This window comes from Acinonyx jubatus, chromosome B2 (assembly GCF_027475565.1).
Source record: "Acinonyx jubatus isolate Ajub_Pintada_27869175 chromosome B2, VMU_Ajub_asm_v1.0, whole genome shotgun sequence".
NCBI lineage: Eukaryota > Metazoa > Chordata > Mammalia > Carnivora > Felidae > Acinonyx > Acinonyx jubatus.
This window is the reverse complement of record NC_069385.1, coordinates 14952436-14976040: the sequence shown is the minus strand read 5'-3', so window position 1 is coordinate 14976040 and position 23605 is coordinate 14952436. Positions and strand designations below refer to the sequence as shown.

General features: G+C 39.4%; 1 protein-coding gene across 18 annotated transcripts in view; it reads right to left on the bottom strand.

Moving 5' to 3' along the window:
- The window catches only part of SYNE1 (spectrin repeat containing nuclear envelope protein 1), a 474716-nt gene that overhangs the window by 130411 nt on the left and 320700 nt on the right, over positions 1 to 23605 (bottom strand). For 13 of the 18 annotated variants that reach the window (XR_008298258.1, XM_053222078.1, XM_053222079.1 and 10 more), the window contains 6 exons: positions 19045 to 19251; positions 16978 to 17151; positions 14048 to 14239; positions 6343 to 6477; positions 5316 to 5425; positions 457 to 613 (listed from right to left, as the gene is read on the bottom strand). Coding sequence is in view for 17 of the 18 variants with exons in the window: in XM_053222078.1 (XP_053078053.1) it covers positions 457 to 613; positions 5316 to 5425; positions 6343 to 6477; positions 14048 to 14239; positions 16978 to 17151; positions 19045 to 19251 (975 nt within the window). In the remaining variant the exon portion in view is untranslated. The remainder of the gene's footprint in view (positions 1 to 456; positions 614 to 5315; positions 5426 to 6342; positions 6478 to 14047; positions 14240 to 16977; positions 17152 to 19044; positions 19252 to 23605) is intronic. The other 5 variants (XM_027056605.2, XM_027056610.2, XM_027056611.2 and 2 more) reach the window with 3 other exon arrangements.

The following is a 23605-nucleotide window of genomic DNA, read 5'->3' as shown; positions in this document are numbered from 1 at the left end:
ACTGAGGTACCGATATGCTTCTCATTAAGATCTTCTGACACTATTAAATAGTGGGAACAGCAATGGAAAATAAGATAACTTGACCATTTGCTTCCAGAAAATAACCAATTGTGTTGAGTTTCTCTTGTCCTAGATGTATATATCCTTGATTTGCAACCCTAATTCTCAAGGTAGTGAAAAAAAAGGGGGGCACTAAAAATTTAATGGTTTATTCTAATGAGTCATCAGCTATTAATCATCTCTCAGAAAAACACTATCTAGAAATCAAATAAATTTCCACATATAAATACATAATTATTTAGGGAAATGTGAAATATGCTTGTTAAGAAAAATATGAGTAACTTACATCTCATTTTAGAACTGATAATGCATAGATTACTGCACAGTTATATTCTATTTGCATAAGCTATCCATCTTTTGTATTGGTTAACATATAAAAGCAAAACGTTGGGATACCACTTGCTCTTGTTCCTGTTCCAGAACATTCTGTAGTAGTTTCTGCTTGGTACTAAATTCTTGATGTAGGCTTTCCCATTTCATTCTCATCTGGTCTTCAGAGGCTGATTTCTCCCCTTCCATCCCCAACTCCTGGGATAACACATCAGGTTTTTCGCTATTAGAAGAATAAATAATCTAAGTTTACAATGTGTGCAAAAAGGCATTAAGCTCTAGGAAACTTATTGTATATACTAAATCTGGCCTCTAAAATTGGAACTAGATTATTGTAGTCATTAGCTTACCCTTTAAAAATATCAGTTAAATAGAAAACTTGAGACAAATAAATATATTCTCATATTAACTGAACTATGAGCACAATAATAACCCAACAATTCATTGAAAACAGCTCAGTATTAAAGATAAAAAATAACTATAACTTTTAGAATGTGAAAGGGTACATACAATTAGACTACTGTCCTTTAACAAACAGCCTGCAAAGCAATCTAAAAACTCTAAAAATGTTGCTTAGTCTATTGAGAGTTTTTATCCTGTGTCCAAAGAAAATGCTCCAGACAAGGTTTCAGGACATGGAATAGAAGTACAGAGGGTGGAAGAAAGGCATTGAAGTATCATCTTTAATGACAGGCAGCAGGTGGCATCAGAGAAGGACGTTGGCTTTGGGGGTGAGACAGATCTGGGTGGGAATCTCTGCTCCAGCACATTAGATTTGTGATTTTGAGTAATCTGCTTCACTCCCCGGAGCCTCAGTTATCTCCTCTTTACAATGAAGACAGTATCTATCTTGCAAAAATATGAGAATTACACTTAGAGAAGACAGGCATAATGCCTATGACCCTACCTCAAACATAATAGCCACTCAACAAATGGGACCTAATGATTACAGTCTGGGGGACCCAAGTTCCAGTAGATCCTCATTTGTCAGGAGTTTTAAAGACCTAGCTAGAACCATGTCATCTGAAAGACATGCTAGATAGTAATTAATATTTTGACAGAACTTTTGCTTAAGTAAAAAAAAAAAAAATAATAACAAGTTCATTGGCAGAATAATATTATACACTACCCCAAAGTCTACTCTTCTCAGAATAAGTAATGAATACAATAGTTTCTTTCGTTAAGTCTGCTGAAGTAAGCCTTTAAAAGTTATCTTGGGGCGCCTGGGTGGCTCAGTCAGTTAAGCGTCTGACTTCGGCCCAGGTCATGATCTCGCGGTTTGTGGGTTCGAGCCCCATGTTGGGCTCTGTGCTAACAGCTCGGAGCCTGGAGCCTGCTTCGGATTCTGTGTCTCCCCCTCCTCTGTCCCTCTCATGCTCATGCTCTGTCTCTCTCTCTCAATAATAAATAAATGTTAAAAAAAAATTTTAAGTTATCTATAAGGCTATAATGAGGATGTTCTACTTCTAGAATACAATAGAGAATCTCCCCCACCTGTGCACTCAGAGACACACAGGAAGGTTAAGTTCAACAACACTAATAATTGCAAAAAAAAAAAAAAAAAGTAGCAGGAAGGTAAATGCCCATCAATAAAAAAATGGGTGAACAAACTATTTTCACAAGATAAAATACTATTAAGCAGTTAAAATGAAAGAACTAGATCTATATGTATCAGCATGGATTGATTTTAAAAAGTAATATTAAGTGAAAACGTGCTAAAATCAAGTTGGTATATCTAATTTTGTTTATCATATTAGTCTCTGGACTTCTCTGTGTGTTTTTTAAAAATGCTTTTTAAACAAAAAGCAAGTTTTAAGTTTCTTACAAAATTGAATTTCTTTATTGTGATGTCTTTTGTAATGGCCTGTAATGCATCATTTTTAATTCATTTATATTTGCATAATAATTTAGTACAAAACCAGGGGATAGTAAATTTTTATATTGTTTTACTTAATCATCGACACATATAAAGTGCCACCAGCAAATCTGTCTTTGATTAGAACAAAGCCTTTCATTTCCCCTGAAAAATATTCTTTCCCTTTGATATTTATATTAATATCCAATTGAGTTTCCTTATCTTAGAAGGCCCCTCCATCAATGCTTCTGTATATCACGTCGTACTTATTCTTTACGTATTAAATTTGTACCCATGAAGCAAGCCATGCCCCTCCCACTGGGGTTTTCTTACATAAACTAATTCATATATGATAGTCTTAGAAATCAGCTAATAAGTTAAGGTCTGAATACAAGTTTTATTTTCCCTAGCAATGTTATTTTGCTCTTTTAAAAAATACATATATATTTTTTTGGTTTCTGGGTATTGCTTAATTTACATTTGTTTGTTTGTTTATTTGTTTGCCTTATTTACCCAGAGGCTTGAAGTGCATGGCTGAACTGTAATCAAACAGATTGACTTTTCGAAAGATTTTGTATAAAACTTTAAAAATCTATAATCAGTCTGTAAAGTGCATCTTGTGTATAAAGGCAGTATTGCCCTGCAAATTTCTCTTTAAAATATTTTTGTATTTGAGACAGGAATTTATAGTTGTTTGTCTTTCACTTGGGCCCTTTCCAAAGCTAAAGGCCAAGGAAAGAAAAATATCATGGCAAGAAAGTTACAGAAGATTCCTACTTCTGCTTTTTGTGACTATTCATATGATGAGGAGGCTATGTGTGAATGGGTTCTTTGTAAAAATATGATTTGGCAAAAATATTCAGAAAATTATGAAAGATGAATAAATGTTTTAGAAGAATTGGAAACAGAATAGAAAATGAAAAGTGAAGGCAAGTCTTGACTTAGAGTCAGCATGGAAGGAACAGCATTTCTCCGTTTGGATTTATACAGTCACACGTATTTATGGCTTTATCAGCATTTTTAAGCATGATAAACAATCAAGATTTTTAAAACTCCTTTATTATTTTAACACAATTTTTACAGTTTCAAGCGTATTTTAATGGAATTTCTGACTATCGATGTCATAATAGTTTCCATTTGTACTCTTTTAAATTGATATATATTAGTTTTATCAATATTTTTACTTTTTGTTTCATTTTTCTTTTCTCGAATGACATACTAATTCGTATATATTTTGTCATAATGTCTATTGCAATTGCCTTGTAGTTGGGTTTCTATCATTTTGCACATGTAAATATCCACATATATACATATAGTCAACACTGATGTTATATGTCAGTAACATTACATGAGCATTGACTAAACTGCAAAAAAAAAAAAAAAAAAAGGAAAAATTTGCAATTCTATCCTCTCCAAAGTCAGTTGGGTTTTTTGTTTGTTTGTTTGTTTTGAGAGAGAGAAAGCTTGAGAGTGGGGGAGGGGCAGAGCCAGAGGGGGAGAGAGAGAATCCCAAAGGGGCTCCATACTATCTGCGCAAAGTGTAAGGAGGGACTCGAACTCACAAATTGTGAGATCATGACCTGAACCCAAGTTGGATGCTTATAACCAACTGAGCCACCCAGGCGCCCCTCCAAAGTTGGTTTTGATAATCTACATTCTATAGTCTATTTTTTGCCCACACATGTACTATACCTACAATTTTATAACATATTTTAACTTAGAATCACATACACATTTTCTGGTATTGTTATATAATTTTTTGTTAAGATTACATATGCATAAAATTTTTCCTAGGCTTTTTTATAATGGTAGGTATTTCCATCTTTTCTATTATTTGGTATTATAAATAATATTTCAAAAGTCATCTCCATAATATGTATTTCCCTCCTTTAGGTTATTGCCTCCAAATAAATGTTCAGAAACAACAACACTGGAGTCAGTGGAGTTAAAGCTAGTTGCCACATTATGGTTGTCAGAGGATACTACTAAATTATAACCTTTATAATACATGAACACAGAGGTTTCACTGAAACTTACTTTTAACGTTTTGGATTTTAAACTTTCCATACATATTCTCTCAGTTGTATCTACTGCTTTCGTAACCCTTCTAAAATGGAGGTGGTCGATTATCACTCTAATCCTAGAGATGAGCAAACTGAAGTTCAGAGTTGAGTTACTTTTCCACAGTAACATCTGTAGAGCTGGTGTAAAACCCAGACGGGACTCAAAACGCAGGGAGATTTCAACTCTGCTGTGGTTCCTTTTCCTTCCTGCCTTTTAAACCAGCATCTTCAAGTTGAAAATTCTCCAACTTCCTTAATTTTTCTTTTAACACTTCTCTGTGTACGAGACTTTCAGTCTCACATTCCAAACCAGTTCTCAAAACTCAATGACTTTCCATGTAGAAGTTATAGACACACATCATCAAGAAAAATCAAGACATGTAGAAGGCACATGCATGTATTTTTCAGAGTGATGCTGGGATAGACAAGTTCTTTTACAGAAAACACTTTTGCAGTTGGTTATAATCGTTGAGTTGGAAACACACTGGACCTGATTTTAGAATGCATTTCTTATTTGATTCTAAAAAATTAACTTAGGGTGTCTGGGTAGCTCAGTTGGTTAGGCGTCTGACTGTTGATTTTGGCTCAGATCACGATCTTGCATTTGTCAGATAAAGCCTCAGGCTCAGTGCCGAACCTGCTTAGGATTCTCTATCTCCCTCTCTCCTTCTGCCCCTCCCCTGCTCATGCTCTCTCAAATCAACAAACTTTAAATAAATAAATAAATAAATAAATAAATAAATAAATAAAAATAAAATCATAAGCATCTTCTTTGGATAGACATGCTCAGCATCCTGGAAAGAGGGCAAACAAGTCGGCCATCAGCCATCATAATTACTAGCTACACTCATGCTGCACAGCAAAGGTTCTAAATGCAAGTAAATTTAATATCATAAAGTGAAAACAAAATGCCTAAATTTTCGCAGATGCTTAAAATAAAGTTTTGAGTGAGACGTTTACATTTCTTCTAATCAGGGCAAGTTGGGAGAAAGTGTTTTGAAACATACCCAATACCAGCAGAGGTCTCTGCAGCTGAGTGTTGGGTGAGAATTTCCTCTCCACGACTGGCTACTGACCGCAGGAGGCTCTTCTGCTCTGCTAATTCCTGTTCCAACTCCTGCTCAAGGAAAAGGAGAAATGAAAATATTAGGTACTTTGTGATTATTCCCTATAATCATGGTTCTATGTCTCGAAAATTCTCAGACAACTCCTGTAGTTAAGTTTACAAGTTTGGACGTTGCATAAAAGGTGTGGTTTAGGTAAATGCACAAACATGCCTCCAAAATACTCTATACCTTTCTTTGACTTTGATAAAAGATATCCGAAAAATCCTGTGGTGGGCGGGGGGGTGGGGGGGGGGAAGAAAAAAGGAAAAAAAATTCTGCTGGACAATGGCGCCCTCAAGTGGTGCACAATACTGCCTATTCTGACTGAGACAAATCCTTGAAATCCCCACTTCCTTGATAAATTGAACAATCAATGGATTTGTTTTGCTTTTTTACTACTTACGAAAAAATGTCTTTTCTGTTTGAGAAAATAAAAGATTTTGCTATGCCCCATAGCATAGCAATGAGAAGGTATCAATGAGAAATCATTCTTACTCAACAAAGCTTGTTTGTTTCACTATCCAATAATTTGCAATCCTATTTTGTGATGGTATCTAGAAAAAGGGAAAAATAAATTGCAGTTTTAACAGAGTTTTAAAAAACATGGAACTCAGGCTTTGGCCAATTCTCAAAGGCCTTCCTAAGATAGGCTCAAATTAGGGCAAAGGTGAAAATAGGGTAGGTAACCTTCATAAGGCAGATTATCATTGAGTCACGCGATTTGTAAACCTGAGCACAAGCTTTTCTTAAAGAAAAGGACCAACCACTCTAGTGCTCATAAGAAAGTACGCTGAAACAGTTAGCCACGCCTCGTTTCTGTCCAAAGAGAAGATAAAGGGGGGCTTTGTGTTTAGTCCAGAAGTAACTTGTCCATCTAAAACATTTCTCTCAAGGTGTCTGCTTGGCAGAGAGGTCAGAAATGCTTTACTTTTTGTTGCTGGAGACTGCTCTGTCGCTGGTGGGCCCATGCAGTCCGTGCTTGGGCCAGCCATTCCTGGACACCGGGGCTCTGACTGGCGGTGAGGTCGGCATGGCTCTCCTCCTTCTCTTGGGCTGTTCCCTGCTTTTAATGAGGCAGAATTCAAGAGTCATACTCCCCACAGAAAAACCTTAACCAAATGGAGTAAATGCTACTTTAGTGTGGTCTGTATAATGATACCCAAGTAGATCCATTCGGACATGAAACCACAATGGAAAAAAAAAAAAAAAAAGTAACACAAAACCTATTGGATTTATGGTATTTGCAGAAAGGAGAACAATAAATAGATGATTATACTCAAATATTTGAGGGGGAAACTGTCTACTTAGAGGCTAGGCTTTTTAGCTGACTGATGTGGTCGCCAGATATTCCAGGATGTTTTCCATGAGAATATAACTCTAGATCTCACTTCCTCTACTATCACCACCCAGACCAGACCCCACTGTCATCTGGTGCCACTGGTGGCTTGGATAATGTTTGGCTAAAGGAGAAAGACAGGAGTAATTACTCATTACCTAGGCAAGAGTTCATCTTTCCTGCTTGATTATTCTGATGGAATTTGAAAGGCCCTCTAATACTGCATTACCAGGATGGCATCAGTTCAGAACGAGAGCCTTTCTCCTCACATGTATGTATATGTCAAAAGATAAATTACACTATCTTCATATAACTCAATTCACTAACTACTTATTACATAAGCATGTGCTGTGTGTCAGCCACTGTTCTAGGCATATTCTGCCAAGAAGCCAGACAAAGGCCCTGCTGGGGAGACAGACAATAAACAAACAAGATAAGTTAAGAGCTGCAAAGAACAGGGGCGCCTGGGTGGCGCAGTCGGTTAAGCGTCCGACTTCAGCCAGGTCACGATCTCGCGGTCCGTGAGTTCGAGCCCCGCGTCAGGCTCTGGGCTGATGGCTCAGAGCCTGGAGCCTGTTTCCCATTCTGTGTCTCCTTCTCTCTCTGCCCCTCCCCCGTTCATGCTCTGTCTCTCTCTGTCCCAAAAATAAATAAAAACGTTGAAAAAAAATTAAAAAAGAAAAAAAAAAGAGCTGAAAAGAACATGAAACTAGAAAGTCTGGGTGGCTCTGTCGGTTAAGCGTCCAACTCTTGGTTTCAGCTCAGGTCATGATCTCATAGTTCATGAGTTTGAGCCCCGCATCGGGCTCTGCACTGACAGCACAGAGTCTTCTTGGGATTCTCTCTCTCTCTCTCTCTCTCTCTCTCCCCCCCCCCACTCTCCCCACTCTCTGCCCTTCCCCCACTCGCACTGTCTCTGTCTCTCTCCAAATAAATAAATAAACATACAAAAAAGGGTGGCAGCAGGGTGGGGGGTGGCAGCGGGGTGGGGGGGGGGCGGCGGAGAAAGAATGTTAAGGGGAAGGTTTCCTAGGCTGGTCAGGGAAAACATCTGGAGAAGAGACAACTGCACTGAGCCCTGAATGATGAGAAACTGCCTGCCTGGCAAAGACCTAGGTGAGGTGGAGGGCCCTCCAGGCAGAGGGAACAGCGGGAGCAAAGACCATGAGGGGAAAGAAATCTGGCATCTCAAAGACAGCAAGCCAGTGAAGGGGCCAGTGTGGCTGGAGTGTGAGGGCAGAGAAAGACAGTTTATAGGTGGCTTCCACAGAGGCGCAGTCCTGCCCTCTGGCTCCAGACCTTGGGATCTTCACTATCAAATCTGACCAAAGAATGGCACCTGGCCGCTCCAGTCATCCAGCGTGACTTCTCACAAAGACCCTTCTCTTCCTCTTATTTTCAGAATTCTACACTAAATCTTCAGGGAAATACATGGAGTTGTTTACCGTTTTGTCTTCTTCATTAGAATTTTACGATTAAATTGCAAAGTGTTTGAGATAATGTGGAGATCATGAACTTTGCAATGTTGGTATCGCTTCTTGAAGTACAGTGAATGCACAGAAACTGTGAACCCCACGGGTAATATTATACATAATCTTCTCCCAGATTCTGAGCCACCTTAGCTCACAGCTAACTTCCTTTCCTTTAAGATGATCTGTCTTCCCAGCAAGAGACTATGGCTCATACAGAACAGTGGGGATGCCATTGATCTAAAGTATGCAATTTGCATTTCACAGGACCTTCAGAATGGGAGACCAGTGACACCCAGTTTAGTATATGCCCCACTCCCCCAGGAATGCCTCGTACAGATAAACAGTGTAAACTGTTACAGATAAACAGTGATTTTCCTGAAGGTGGGAGGTATGGGGTACATGGGCACTCTTCAGTACTGAAGCCCGTAAATTTCTGCATGAAACAGATTCTCTCCCATCTGAGAATGTACCATATACCCAACATAAACTCTGCAAGATCCTGGCTCTTCTGGTAAGGATGAAATAGCAGGTCAAGAGGGACCTGCAGAGAATGACCCCAAGGAAGTCAGTGTACCAGGCTGAAAGCTGTCCCCAGTGAGACCTGTCCCAGATGACAAAACAGTGGTCATGGCCACGATCTGCTGACTCTTGTGGGACCCACTCACTTCGCCTCTGCTTTGCTCTTTAGCAAAGGTTTGTTTTCAAAGTCCAGCCTGGAGACTCATGTGGTGAGTTCTTTAGGGGCACCACCTCACCCTTCTACGCAGGTTACTCTTGTCCAACTGAGAGATTTTTTTTTTTTTCCAATTCCTCACACCAAATTTCTGCTTGGAAAAATGACAACTGAAATGTTAGAGCTTAAGAACAGCTTAACTACTTTTACATGCACAGACACATATTCAGAATCTAAGATTTAAAATCTAAGAGGAGTCGTATTTCACTAATTGAATCCACAGCTTTAGAGAAACAAAAATTAAGAAGCATCAAAAGCAGATGTTAGGATGTATTTTCTATGTGGTTTGGTTCCGTTTTTCAGCTAGTAAATTTTTCTTTGACTGATTCAGTCATTTTGAAACATAAGACTTGGACCACAGGAAACAAAAAATGATTAAGAATACAATTCAAATTTCATTCCCTTTCCCCTTGGGATGAGAAGGCACTGACAGAAGGAATAGAATAATGGTAATTATGTGCTAGAAGGTTTGATAACCCGTCATCTCTCCTACTTAGGAAATAGGAAGTAAGGCAGCCTGTCACCAGAGTTCCCCTAGGGTGGGGCTACATAAGCTGTTTAATTTGGAAATACGAGAAAAGTAATCACTTTTGCCAGGAACATTCTTTAGAAGATTAGTGAGGATTGGAAATGCTAAACATTAAATAAAACATTTCTTTATAAAGCATTTCATTATTTATATTGGGTAAACTTTCTGCTCCTTCAAAAGCTGATAGTGTTGAAGATAACTTAAACTTTTTATGAGGAAAGATACCATGTAATTTAGGAGACAGCATTACATGCCCTTACGTCTATGTCCCTTCACAAAGAGAAGGAACCTATTTGGGGTAGGTGGGGAACTAAAGGGACTGGTTATTCTTTGATACATACAGAAGTCCAATTAGTTAAAAGTATGGTCATGACAGATATGACCATTTTGTAGGCAAGTGGCACTGAGAAATGGTGTGCTTATGGGCACACAACTCCAGCCATCTTGAATCACGCAAACCCCAAGTGGAAGGTACAACCTCACTGAGATCTACGTTCAATGGAAGATTTTTTTTCCCCAATCAACATTTGTTAATTTCAGATCAACTCTGAATTTTGAAGGCAAATGATCCTTCTCATGGTAATAATAATGTAAACAGGGCTCCTGTTATTCCTACAGTTGGAAAAATAATCTCTTCAAATGGCTCTAATTGTAAGAAAAGGAAAATCAGTATTTTCTATGCTGGAAACTCATTAGACTAAAGATGAGGGAATTCATAGATACTTAAAAACAAACAATAATCAGTTTCAATTCAGTGAAATGCTACCACATTTTCCAGTATTTATACTTTTTATAGCAGTATCCTCAGCAAATCCTTCCACTCGTGGGCAAAGACAGGATCTTACTCAGTATGAAGAATCCCCGTGGCCATGGGAAGGATCTGCTGGGTGTGAGTACCCAGGCTTTCAGGGAGCTCAGCCCTGCCCTGCGCCATCTCAAACTTAACTTTTCAGCATGTCAGGAGTTCCTTTCCTCCCAAAGGATGTGGTCGTTGTTAATTATTATAGTCACTGCTATTTGAGCACTTACTGTGAGCCTTACTTGCATTAAAATCCTCAGAATTTTAAAAGCTGAATACGATAAAAAAAATTTTAATGTTTATTTATTTTTGAGAGAGAGAGAGGGAGACAGAGAGTGAACAGGGGAGGGCAGAGAGGGAGGGAGACACAGAATCTGAAGAAGGCTCTAGGTCTGAGCTGTCAGCACAGAGCCTGACGTGGGGCTCAAACTCACAAACCATAAGATCATGACCTGAGCTGAAGTCAGGTGCTTAATCGACTGAGCCACCCAGGAGCCCCTGAATACACTATTAAGATCCCTATTTTACAGATGAGAAACTGATTTGTAAGAAAACTGATCTGTCAGAAAGGTTGAGGCCAAGTTCAAGGATCTTGCCCTAGGTCACCTGGTTGACTGCTGGTGGTATACCAGGATGGGAAGACTGAAAGAATAGCCCCAAAGTGATGGTCTAAGAACTTAGTCCGACTTCTGTTTGGCACTAAGTTTTAAAATTAAGTGGAGATGTTTTAGATATAAATCCAAATGTCCCTTGTCTGGAAGGTCTAGCAATGCTGCTTGTAAACTCTTAAATGACAATAGTTGGAGCTCAGTAACTGCTGCTTCTCTGACATGAGACCAGCTTGCCAAGCCCCTGACTGGGCCTGCTTTGCTCATTTATATTCCCTTCCCAGGCCCTGAGGGCCTGGAATTTGTGCCCTTATCCTCCCACCCCCACCCCGCCAACCCCCTTTTAATCCTGACCTGTGCCACCTGCGTATCAGGTTGTCCCTTCCCTTCCTCCCTGCCTCTAGGGGTAGGGCACAATCACAGCCTTCTAAGTAATAACTATTACCAGATGTGAAACCTTGAAGTCTCTCCCTCTGATTTGGTTCCTTTAGAAGTCAAGTTCATTTATATACCACCATTGGGGGGGAAAAAAAAGCATTATGTATTAGATTAGTAATACTTTTTAATAAAACCAAGTATATTACTATAAACTTTTACAGTTAGAAAAGCATTCTCATTCTGTTCAATTTTAGTATTTTTAGTTTTTAATTAATTTTTTAAAATTTGCATATTCCTTACTCCCTAATTTGAATATTTTTAATGCTTTACTTTTTGCTTTAATCTATAAAGTCAGATTGCACATTTTGGTTTTATTTATTTATTTATTTATTTTTGAGAGAGAGAGAGAGAGAGAGAGAGAGAGAGCGAGCATGCTAGCAGGGTGAGAGAGGCAGAGGGGGAGAAAGGGGGAGAGGGGGAGAAACAGAGAGAGAGAGAGAGAGAGAGAGAGAGAGAGAGAGAAAATCTTAAGCAAGTTCTAGGCTCAGCACAGAGCCAGACCCTGGGTTCAATGCAGGGCTCAATCTCACGACCCTTGGATCATGACCTGAGCCCAAACCAAGAGTCCAATGCTCAACTGACTGAGCCATCCAGGGGCCCCGCATGTACATTTTTAAGTATGTAAATTTAAGGTGAAAAGCTGTTATTTCGTCTTTGTTTGCATTTATTTAACCAATGTTTAACCAAATATATTTTCATTAGTTCATTGGCCATTTGTATTTCTCCTCATTTGAATGGTCCCTTCCTACTTTTGCCCATATTTCTATTCTGTGACCTCTTCTTACTGATTTACAAAAGATTTGTAGAAATTAAGGGAATTAATTCTTTGTCATGTGATTTATAGTTTCTTCTCTACTTGTCTATGTCTTTTCATTTAGTTCCATTTTTCTGGTCATACAGAACTGTTTCATTTTTCATTTTGGTCCTACAGAAACTAAAATTCCGGGTTTGGGGCATACCAGCAAAGATCCTTCCCATCCTAAGATTTTTTTTTTTTTTAAATACCCATATATCCAGAACTTTTCAGGTTTAAATACTTGGTACCTCTGTGATGCTTTTTTTTTCTTCCTGTAAAGAATGGGATAAAACATTGATTTTATCATATTTCAAGTGGTTCACCTATTGCTTTCTTATTATTTTATCCACTGATCTGAAATGTTACCTTTACCATTAATCAATTTTCCTTAAATACTGGGGTCTCTTTCTGGAATATTTATTCTGTAATATTTTTTGTTCATCTATTTATGGGGCCGATGTCAAACTATTCTAATTATTGTAATATCGTACTTTGATATACGGTAAGATTAAATTAGCTGCTCCTAACTCTTCAGTTTTGGAATATTACGGTTATTTTCACATTTATTGTATTCCAGGTAAACCTGGAATCATTTTCTCACATTTTGTATCCTTGTGTTACAATCCAAAAGCATAGTATTTTAGTTAAGAATAACTTAAACTTAGGGATTCTGAGTTCCTCAGTTGGTTAAGCATGTGACTCTGGATTTTGGCTCAGGTCATGATCTCACAGATTGGGTTCCATGCTGGCACAGCAGAGCCTGCTTGGGATTCTTTCTCTACCTCTGTCTCTGCCCCTCCCGTTCTCAAATGTGCATGTATTTTCTCTCAAAAATAAAATAAATAAACATTAAAAAGAAAAAAAAGAATTTTTAGGTATGAGTGGTAAAGAGTAGTTATTGGGGGGAAAATTATTCAACCACTTAAATGTTGAAAAGAAGAAAAAAAGAATAGAAAGAGGAGAACAAAAACCAAAACCAAAAAGTAAGCTAATAGAAGTCTACACATATCAGTAATCACAGTAAATTTAAATGAACTAACCCTGTCCTTTAAAAGTCAGAGATTTTCTGATTAGATAAATGTTTAAAACCAACAAAATATAGCCAAATGTTTTCTTACGAAGCAAATCTAAAACCTAAGGACGCTGAAAGGTGAGATCAAAGGAAAGTTAAAGGATATACTAGGCAAATATTATCCCCCAAAAGCTCCAGTGATATAAAATGAAAATCACTATTAGGGAACAATAAGGTCACTACATGAGAGTAAAAATGTTTAATTCACCTGAAATATATGACAATGTTAGAGGTATGAGCCCTAAATTAAAAAGTCTGAGTATTTCTGAAAAGTAGAATGTAGGAGAATGAAAGAAACATGGAAAAAATGTTATTAAATATCTTAATCTTGACCTATGTTTAAATACTTTTTAAAAAAGTGTAGTTGTGGGGCACCTGGATGGCTCAGTTGGTTAAACGTCCGACTTCAGTTCAGGTCATGATTTTGCAGTTCATGAGTTCGAGCCCCACATCGGGCTCTGTGCTGACAGCTCAGAGCCTGAAGCCTGCTTCAGATTCTGTGTCTCCCTCTCTCTCTGCCCCTCCCCTGCTCACACACAGTCTCTCTCTCTCAAAAATAAACATTTAAAAACAAATTTTTTTAAATAGCATAGCTGCTAAATTTGGGTATTTGTTTTCATTTTCTTTTGTTTTCCTATCCTGCCATCTTCAGGTCTACAGATTCAAACAGTCCTTACAAGACCTATTGGAAAACCTATGCCAAAGTTTGTGGAAAGTGGCAGTGTACCTAAGTATGCATCATTCCCCAGCTCTCCCCTGATGGACCCCAGGCTGGGGAAGGCCGGCAGCAGTGAGCCAGGACCGGGAGGTGCTGTGGCCCTGTCCTACTGTGGGTGGCTGGAGCCCTCACCTGCATGAGGAGCTGTTTGTCATGTAGGGCTCTCTGCAGCTCCAGGAGGCTGCCCTTGAGGGTTCTCAGCTTCACGGCCAGCTGCTCTGCCTCCTCCTTGGTGTGGGCCTTGCCCTCCAGCAGCAGGTTGTCATTGTGGACCGACAGCTCCGATAGGGCCACCACCTTCTGCTCGATTTCCACTAGCATGTTCTGGAACGACAGAAATATGGATGAAATTCACGCATCCGCCAGCCGCTGCAAACGTCGTTTCTCAAAGATAAACATCACACTTCCTGTTACCAAAAGAAGAGGACTTCATGGTTTTTTCCTACTTTTCTGACCGACCTGAAGAGTAGTTACAGATTTTTAAAGATTCCTTGAGCTTCCTAATATTTCTCTCCTTTAAGATTAGATACTATATAGGGGAAAACATATTGGAAAAGTACCAGGAAAGCATGGATAAGGAGAAAAGACCATTCCTTAGTGTTATCCCATTATTATAACTGTTATTATTTTAGTGTGAGACTGTGACGCTTATGACTATTAGCAGTAAAGACATCATATGATCAACACTTTCTTGTCAGTTTAAAGATGATTCTCTCTTTTAAGACATGCTTCTTTGTGTTTTTTTTTTTTTTTCTGTTTCCTTTTCAGATTGGCTTTTATTTCTTGGTTTTCAATGTTTTTTGTACATAATGTATCTTTAAGCTTACATTTCTAAAAGTTTTCGTAAGAATTTTACTTTCACTTTCTGTGACAACTCTCGAGGGCTTGCCTTTTCTTCTCAAATAGAAGCTAAATCCCAAGAAGGAGCAAAATAGTCTCCCTTCCTCCAAGGTAAGATTTAAAACAAAAACTATCACCCGTTTTGCCCTCTCCCACAGCCACCGTCAATCCCCCGTTTGTTCTCTGTATTTAAAAGTTTCCTACGGTTTGCCTCCCTCCGTCTTTGGAAAATGGGTGATGGGCATCCAGGAGGGCACTTGTTGGGATGAGCGCTGGGTGTTGTATGTAAGTGATGAACCATGGGAATCTATCCCAAAGACCAAGAGCATACTCTACACATTGTATGTTAGCCAATTTGACAATAAATTACATAAAAAAAAACCCCAAAGAATAAAATTTGAATGGAAATAAAATAAAACTAAAACAAGAACAAAATAAAAACATCAAAGCTAAACCAGTAACAGCCGTTTTATTTTCTACACAAATCATTCTGTTCTTATATTCCTTAACTTTCTAATTTATATGCAAGTAAATAATTTATTAATGAGGAAAGATATTTTATTTCCTTATGCAAAATCAGAAAAACTGCCACCACCTTTTAAGAATATAGACTTGAACCAAATAACTAGAACTAAGTGGAAGTGTGAAATGTTTAATGAAATGGGGTTTAAAGGATGATTTCCTAAAGATTATTTTTGAGAAACTAATATAATTCTATGAAGGACAGACTTTTCCATTAGGCCGAGTTACCACAATGCTGAGGGCTCATGATACTTTCAGAGGCCCAATAAAAATCTTAATTTTAATTTCTTTCAAAATCAGAAGAGAAAAATGAATAAAATAATGAATATGTAACAATGAATCCACCCTGGCTTATATTAGTCTTTGTACCAAGGCAGTTATAAAAATAAAATATTTAGCACTTTTATAGAGGCAGAGCCCACAGAAGCAAAGCGCCGAGGGTCCCAAAAGTCATAATGTGACCCTAGTAATAGCCACAGTTATAATTACACAACTGGCTTAAACACCAGATTTTAACTGAGTGAGGAACTGTTGGGTACTTGTATGGTTCCATTTACATCTGGTTTCTAAAAATGTCATCAAAATACCATTTGAATACTTCATAAGTATCCTGAAATATATTAACTGAATTGTGGACTTTACACACAGCTATAAAAATAGAGACATCCAAAAGGGAGAGGTGGGAGTAATGGTAAAACATAATTTTGGAATGCTAGTTAGTACATGTGCTAATTTTAAGCACTAGAAGGGAGTGCTAAAAATGGACGTTTCCTTTCAGCAAGGAAACCTTAGAAAAGATGATCTAAAGAATAGAAAACATTTACATGTGGTCCTCTATTCTCTGTCATCAAGGCAGAGAATAACAATGCTTTGAATACACATCGATAAGTTGCCTGAAAAATATAAAAATCCAAGTTCTAATGATCAATATCACACTAAATCCCAAATCACTAAAGGAATGATCAAAATAGCGTGCTACACATTAAGAAAAAAAGATAGTGTTCACTAACAATGTTTGCATATTTTCTGATTGCAATTAGGAGAAATATCAAGTCACGCATACTGTTGTCCAAGTAATGTATCAGAATTAGAACCAAAATTGCAGTAGAGCACCTAGGAACACCCCTTGCTGTGTTGATCCACAGTCTGATTGGCTGATACCAGTTCTTTTCATTGGGTTTGTATTCTTTACTAGCCACTAAATACAGATACCATAAGTGTTTTGGGTATTTATGGTCTTTAAAAAAATGTCCTTTAGGAAGCTGAAGTTAAACTTTTTTTAATGTTTTACTTATTTTTGAGACAGAGAGACGTGAAGGGACAGAGAGAGGAGACACAGAATCTGAAGGAGGCTCCAGGCTCTGAGCTGTCAGCACAGAGCCTAATGCAGGGCTGGAACTCACGAACCACCAGATCATGACCTGAGCCAGTCAGCTTAACCCACTGAGCCACCTGGGTGCCCCAAAGCTGAAAATTTTCTAAAGAGGAGATACTACTGGCAAAATTTTTCAAAAGACTAAGTCCAATTTTGGATTTCATTTAAGCTTTTATAAGGTATTGTTTTTCTACTCTAAACATACAAAGGTATGGATTGTGAAAAAAATCATACATCCATACCAAGTCTTTTTCCTATTACGTTTTCTGTGCTTAAACAAAGTACTTGGTGCTGTTGGAGTATCTCCTCCAGACCATTTTTGTACCTGGCAATCCACCAGCTGGGCTTCCATGTCCATAGGCTCCTGGGCTGTACCCAGTGCGGTGTCCAGAGTGGCCTTGGTGCTCAGGAGCCAGTGGTCCAGCTCGTCGGCTTCACAGCGGTACCTCTGCAGGGCCTGCTCCTGTCTCTGTTCCTCAAGCTGATCATTTAACTTCTCCTAATGAATTAAGTAGAATGTGACACAGATCACCGAGAGGTACAGTCGTTAGGGTTCAACACAATAGAACCAGGTTCTTAGCCCCAGTTGCTCGTCAGAATCCCGTGTGAAACTTAAAAACACAAAACAAAACAAACATGCTTAGGCCGCATCTCAGAGCAATAAATGAGAATTTCTGGAAGTGAGTCTCAGGATTAGTATTTTGATAAAGCTTTTCCAGCGATTCTCATGTGCGCCTAAAGGTTCAGGTAAGATTAAGGTTAGGTGTCTTATGTAATATACCTATAGGGCTGGGCAAATAACGCGAATAATGGAAACAGACCAAGCATTAGAACGAAACAATGGCATAAGGCGGTAAGCGGCAATAGATACGTTACCACAGTGTCTGGGAAACTGCAAGGAGTGGCGGGGACAGTGGCAAGCATGGTCAGGGCACCAGCACACAGCTTAAAGCAAGTCACCCCCTACAGGAAGGGGGGGGGGGTGTTTCAGGGGACAAGTTTCTTGAGTGAAGACAGAAATTCAAATTTTTTGGTTACATCTCTGAGTTTTCTCACTGATGGCAAATAGTTCATATTTAAGAAAAAAAAAAAATCCAAGCCAATCACTTCATTTTAAAACTCCACACAGATTTCCTAGAGTGATGAGGGAGAATATTAATGAGTTAAAAAAGGAATTCTTAAGGTAAGTACCCTAAACACCTTATTTTAAAAATTAGTTCCTTAATGACTTACTACTGTTGTTATTTTTTTTATAAGAGTTTTTGGTCTGTTCCACATTTTTTTTTTAACATTTATTTATTTTTGAGAGACACAGAGAGACAGAGCATGAGTAGGGGAGGGGCAGAGAGAGAGGGAGACACAGAATCTGGAACCATGCTCCAGGCTTCGAGCTGTCAGCACTGAGCCCGACGTGGGGCTCGAACTCACGAATCGCGAGATCATGACCTGAGTCAAAGTCGAATGCTTAACTGACCAAGTCACCCAGGCGCCCCCTGTTGTTATTTTTTAAATTAAAATTTTTATTGAATAGTTGAAAACGGAGATTAAATAAGGCTGACACATTGATTTTAAATGTCTCCCAAACAAAAAATATACAAATATATGATTTGATGAATCTTATAATAGGTAAAACTGGAAAGAGCCTATACACTCCAACAACAGGTCCGTGTTCTACTGAATTACGGCATAACCAGCAGATAAAAAACATAATGTTAAGTCCATTTAACAAGAAATGTATTGAGAACTGATTATGTGCCAGAGAAGCTATTTGACCCTGAAGATACAAGGAGAGAGACACTCTAAATGTCCTTAAAGAGGTCTCTTGTCTAATCTAATTTATAGGAGCCACAACATGAACATCGTGTATGTTTAGGACCAGGAATTACAAGGGAACAAAGAAAAAGCAAAATAACTTATTTTTTAACCCATGTTATTGTTACCAAAATTTATCTATTAAATAATGTTGAAGTAACACGAGAACCAGAATTGCAAAACTATTTTCATGAACTAACGCGCTCGAATTGGCTAAGAATGACTAAGGATTTATTCTTCAGGGTATTAGTAATACTACTCATGAAATGCTTTTTATTCAAACATAGCAAACCCTTATGCAAACCTTTTACAATTATTCTTCACAAGGCTCATGTCTACCAAGTTTTCCTTTACGCATTCTCAATTTTTCATGCTGAAATGAGTCAGAAAGTGGTGAAAAGACACATTCATGGCTGTCCACTCAGTGCTCTATTCATGAGACCCTCCTTGAGACACACACAATACCAGCTTCTTCTGAGTGGGAAACTATAAATATGTAGATCACGTAAAAAACCCGCATGCTTGGCAACACAACTTGAAGAGTTAATTTGGACGCGAGCGGCACCTTCAGGGTTGTTACCTCCAAAAGCTGTCGCTTCCCTGACGCCATCATCTTGATGGTGGACATCCGCTCGGCTAAGACGGTGAGTGTGGACTGCAGGGCCAGCTGTTCCGCGGGGTCGGACTCGGGAGACTGGGACACCAGCTCCTCCGCCAGAGATGACTGGAGCTCACTGATCTCCTCTTGAAGCATGAGAATCTCATCCATCAGTGCCTGTGGAGAAGACTGTGGAATCACACTCCTGTATGTACTTTTTTGGACTGGGGCATCGTGTCATTAGCTGAGTCTCACGTTGGTTGAGATTAATGAAGATAATTCACATGGAAGTCCTTTAACCAGCAAACAGGTTCCGAAATGAAAGGACTGGAATGAATGCCAGGCAGTTTCCGGTTTCAAAACCATTGTGTCACTAACATAAATGAATTTGACCGAGTTCGTCAATCCTTCTGGCTTTCACTGGGCTCATCTGCAGTCCGGGAGGGGAGCTTGCTCAGTGTGAGTCTGAGTCTATGACTCTATATTGAAAGCAGAATTCATTACTTTCTTCCTCAACATGATTTTTCCCACTCCAAATTTCCCCCAAGTCTGAGCAACAACACTGCGCTTTAACCCAAAGCTCACATTACACAAGACCAGGGCGATCGGTCACCTGTTTCTATGTTCTCACCCTCTCCTCACTTTCGCCTGCTCTTCCCGGCTCTAAAACCTGAAGTTTCTCAGCTAACTTCCAGGTCCCTCTTTTCTCTCCTCGCAGTCTCTCCCAAGACTGGGGGGTGGGGGGGTGAGGGGGTGTCCATTCCTGAGGCTTCAAATGTTTTCTAACCCTGAAGGCTCCCAGGGTCATGTTCCTACCCAAATATCTGTCTTAAATTTTAGGGTTTATACTCGACACACACATTTCACGGGTATCAACAGCATATTACGTGTAAAGCCTGCTTCCTCCTCTGTCTTCCTCACCTCACTGAAAGCTAACACCCTCTCACTGTTCAAGTTCAAGACCTAGGAGTCATGCCTCACACCTCCTCTCCATCCCTCACCATATCCAATCCCACACCAAGCCCTGCACTATGGATCTGATGTGTCTCCTCTGCCCCAGCCCAAGTCAGAGCCAACTCTCTTACCTGAATGGCTCTAATGGTCTCCTGGTTGGCCTACCTGCTTACAAGTATACCTGGTCTCTCCAGTCCACTCTGCACAAAGCATCTGGGGTGAGCTTTTAAAAAGCTCTCACTTTCCTGCTTTTAAATACCTAGTGGCTTATTGCCTGTAAGATAAGGGCCAAACTCCTTATCTTACCTGTATGTCTCACCACTTTCTGCCATTGTACCACACCCCCTTCTCCCTCGTGACATTCCTTTTGCCCTCAGTCCAGGACCTCCAGCTCTTTCTGGCAAATACCACGCTAATTTCTTTATTCATATCCATCACAATTATATACATGGTTTTTATTTCTCATTTTTTTGGTATGTTATGACTCGTTCTTTAACTGGAATCTTGACAGGAGAAATTCTTATGTAGGATTTGAATGGCATGTTAGAAAAAACAGGTCCTACCACAGGAGGGAGCATCGAGATGTCAAGTAAAGGAACACAGGCTTATATTTACCGATATTTCATAGTTTCCGATGTACCTGCACTTACATAGTTCACAGCTCTGCCACAGGACCGTAGGCTTCAGTGCAAGCCCGGTGCCTCCTGACCGTGGGCTCTCAATAAATATTTTAAAACGAAATAACAAAACCCCTTCTCTTCTCCTAATATTAAGTGTCATCATATACAGTTGATTTTTTTTTAATAAACAACTATATTGAAGTCATTCTATATATCTAGAAAAGTGCACAGATCCTAAGTGTAGAGCTCTATAAATTTTCACAAACTGCACATACCCACTCCTGCCACTCAGATCGAGAAACAGAACATTCCCAGGACTCTACAATCTCTTCTGATCTCCTCCCTGTTACTACCTCCCTCCTTGCCAAAGGTCACCACAGTGTTACCTGTAAACATCATAGGTTACTTAGACCTCTTTTTGAGCTCTATAAAAATGGAATCATACCCGAAGTACTTTCCTGTCTGGCTTCTTTCCCTCCCTGTCATGGTTGTGAAAGGTACGCATGTTGACGATGATCATTTTCATCATTGCGTAGCACTCCACTATCACCTGGTTTTGGATCCTTTCCGGTGAAGCCTTTCTAGTGGGTTCATGGTAGTACCTCACTGTAATTTTAATTTGCATTTCCCTGATGACTAATGAGATTGAGCACTTTTTTTTAATGTTTTTTTTAATGTTTATTTATTTTTGAGAGAGAGACAGAGCGTGAGCAGGGTAGGGGGTCGAGACAGAGGGAGACACAGAATCTGAAGCAGGCTCCAGGCTCTGGGCTGTCAGCACAGAGCCTGACATGGGGCTCGAACTCGTGAGTGCGAGATCATGACCTGAGCTGAAGTCAAACGGCCAAACAACTGAGCCACCCAGGTGCCCCGAGATTCAGCACTTTTCCTATGCTTTTTAGCCCTTTGGCTATCCTCTTTTTTTTTTTAATTTTTTTTTTCAACGCTTTTATTTATTTTTGGGACAGACAGAGACAGAGCATGAACGGGGGAGGGGCAGAGAGAGAGGGAGACACAGAATCGGAAACAGGCTCCAGGCTCCGAGCCATCAGCCCAGAGCCTGACGCGGGGCTCGAACTCACGGACCGCAAGATCGTGACCTGGCTGAAGTCGGACGCTTAACCGACTGCGCCACCCAGGCGCCCCTGGCTATCCTCTTTTGTGATTGCCTGCTAAAAATCTTTTGCCCACTGGAGTCTTTCCTTTTCTTACTGATGTGTAAAGTTGTTTATATATTTTGGATAGGAGTGCCTGCGTTCCTTTTGGTTCTGTGTATTGCAAATACTGCTCCCACTTTGTGACATGGCTGTCCCTTAATGGGAATGACTTCCTTACTGGTGCCTTTTGATAAAATGAAATTCTTAAATTTATTACAGTCTAATAATATCAGTATTTTCCTTCACTGGAAAACTCAGGGTTAGGTTTTGGTGTCCTATTTAAGAGATCTTTGCCTATCCCAAAGTCATGAATATATTTTCCCAAGTTACCTTCTAGAAAAATGGTATTCAAGGTGTGGCCTATAAAATAGTATCAGTCTATGCAAAATGTTTACCGATTCATGACAAGATAGAGATATTGTAGGTGTCAAGAAACTTGTAAAGCAACTGGACATTGACATGTCCTAGCAGCATTTTCTTTTCTAAAATATTGGTCTGTGATGGGTCAGAAATTTTAAAAATTAAATAAGGTTATTTAGTACAGATAGTTTGAGAAACTCTGTTGCAAAACTTTTTTTTTTTAACCTTCACATTTAGATCTACAATACCCTTAAACTTAATTTTTGTGTTCAGCCATAGATAGGGGTCAAAATTCTTTTTGTTTCTTATTAATATCAATTGATCCTGCCTAATTTACTGAAAATAGTATTTTTAATCCATTGTTTTGCAGTATAATATTGGACATAAACCAAGCGTCTGTATGTGTCTGTGTGCCTACGACTTCTAATTCTGTTCCACTGACCCAGCTGGCTGTCTGTGGCAACACCACACTATCATAATTACTACCGCTCCATAAGTCTCACTCTCTGGGAGGATACACTTTTCAACCTTACTCATTTTCCTCAAGATTGTCTTGGCTATTTTTGACTCTTATACATTTGTAATATATTTTAGAGTTAGCTTATCAATCTCCACCAAAGACCTTACTGGAATATTTTAATGAGATTGTAATGAATTTAAAGACTGACTTTGTGGGGCGCCTGGGTGGCGCAGTCGGTTAAGCGTCCGACTTCAGCCAGGTCACGATCTCGCGGTCCGTGAGTTCGAGCCCCGCGTCAGGCTCTGGGCTGATGGCTCGGAGCCTGGAGCCTGTTTCCGATTCTGTGTCTCCCTCCCTCTCTGCCCCTCCCCCGTTCATGCTCTGTCTCTCTCTGTCCCAAAAATAAATAAAAAACATTGAAAAAAAATTAAAAAAAAAAAAGACTGACTTTGTTATATATTCAAAACGCTTTTTCTGCAGCCAATTACTTTCCACTACTTCATAATCATATTTTGATTACTGCCAAATATACAAAATTCATATTATTTGGTCTCTCTTTTTTTTTACGTTTATTTATTTTGAGAGAGACAGAGACAGTGCGAGTGGGGAAGGAGCAGAGAGAGAGGATAAACAGAGAATCCCAAGCAGTCTCCATATTGCCAGTGCAGACCCTGACGTAGGGGCTCGAACCCACAAACCTGTGAGATCATGACCTGAGCTGAAACCAACAGTCAGGTGCTTAACTTACTGAGCCATCCACGTGCCCCTTATATGGCCTCTTTTAAAGGCTTGTCCATAACTAGACTGACCCCATCATGTCTTTTTTTGCACTGATGCTCTGCGCAAGGAAGGAGAGCCCCTCACTATCTTAAACCATGTTCATTCTCATTGTCTCCTCTGCACCTTTCTTCACATGTTCATTCTCATTGTCTCTCTGCACCTTTCTTCACATGTGTTTATATTTACAGCGCCTTCCACCCACTCCTGTTGTC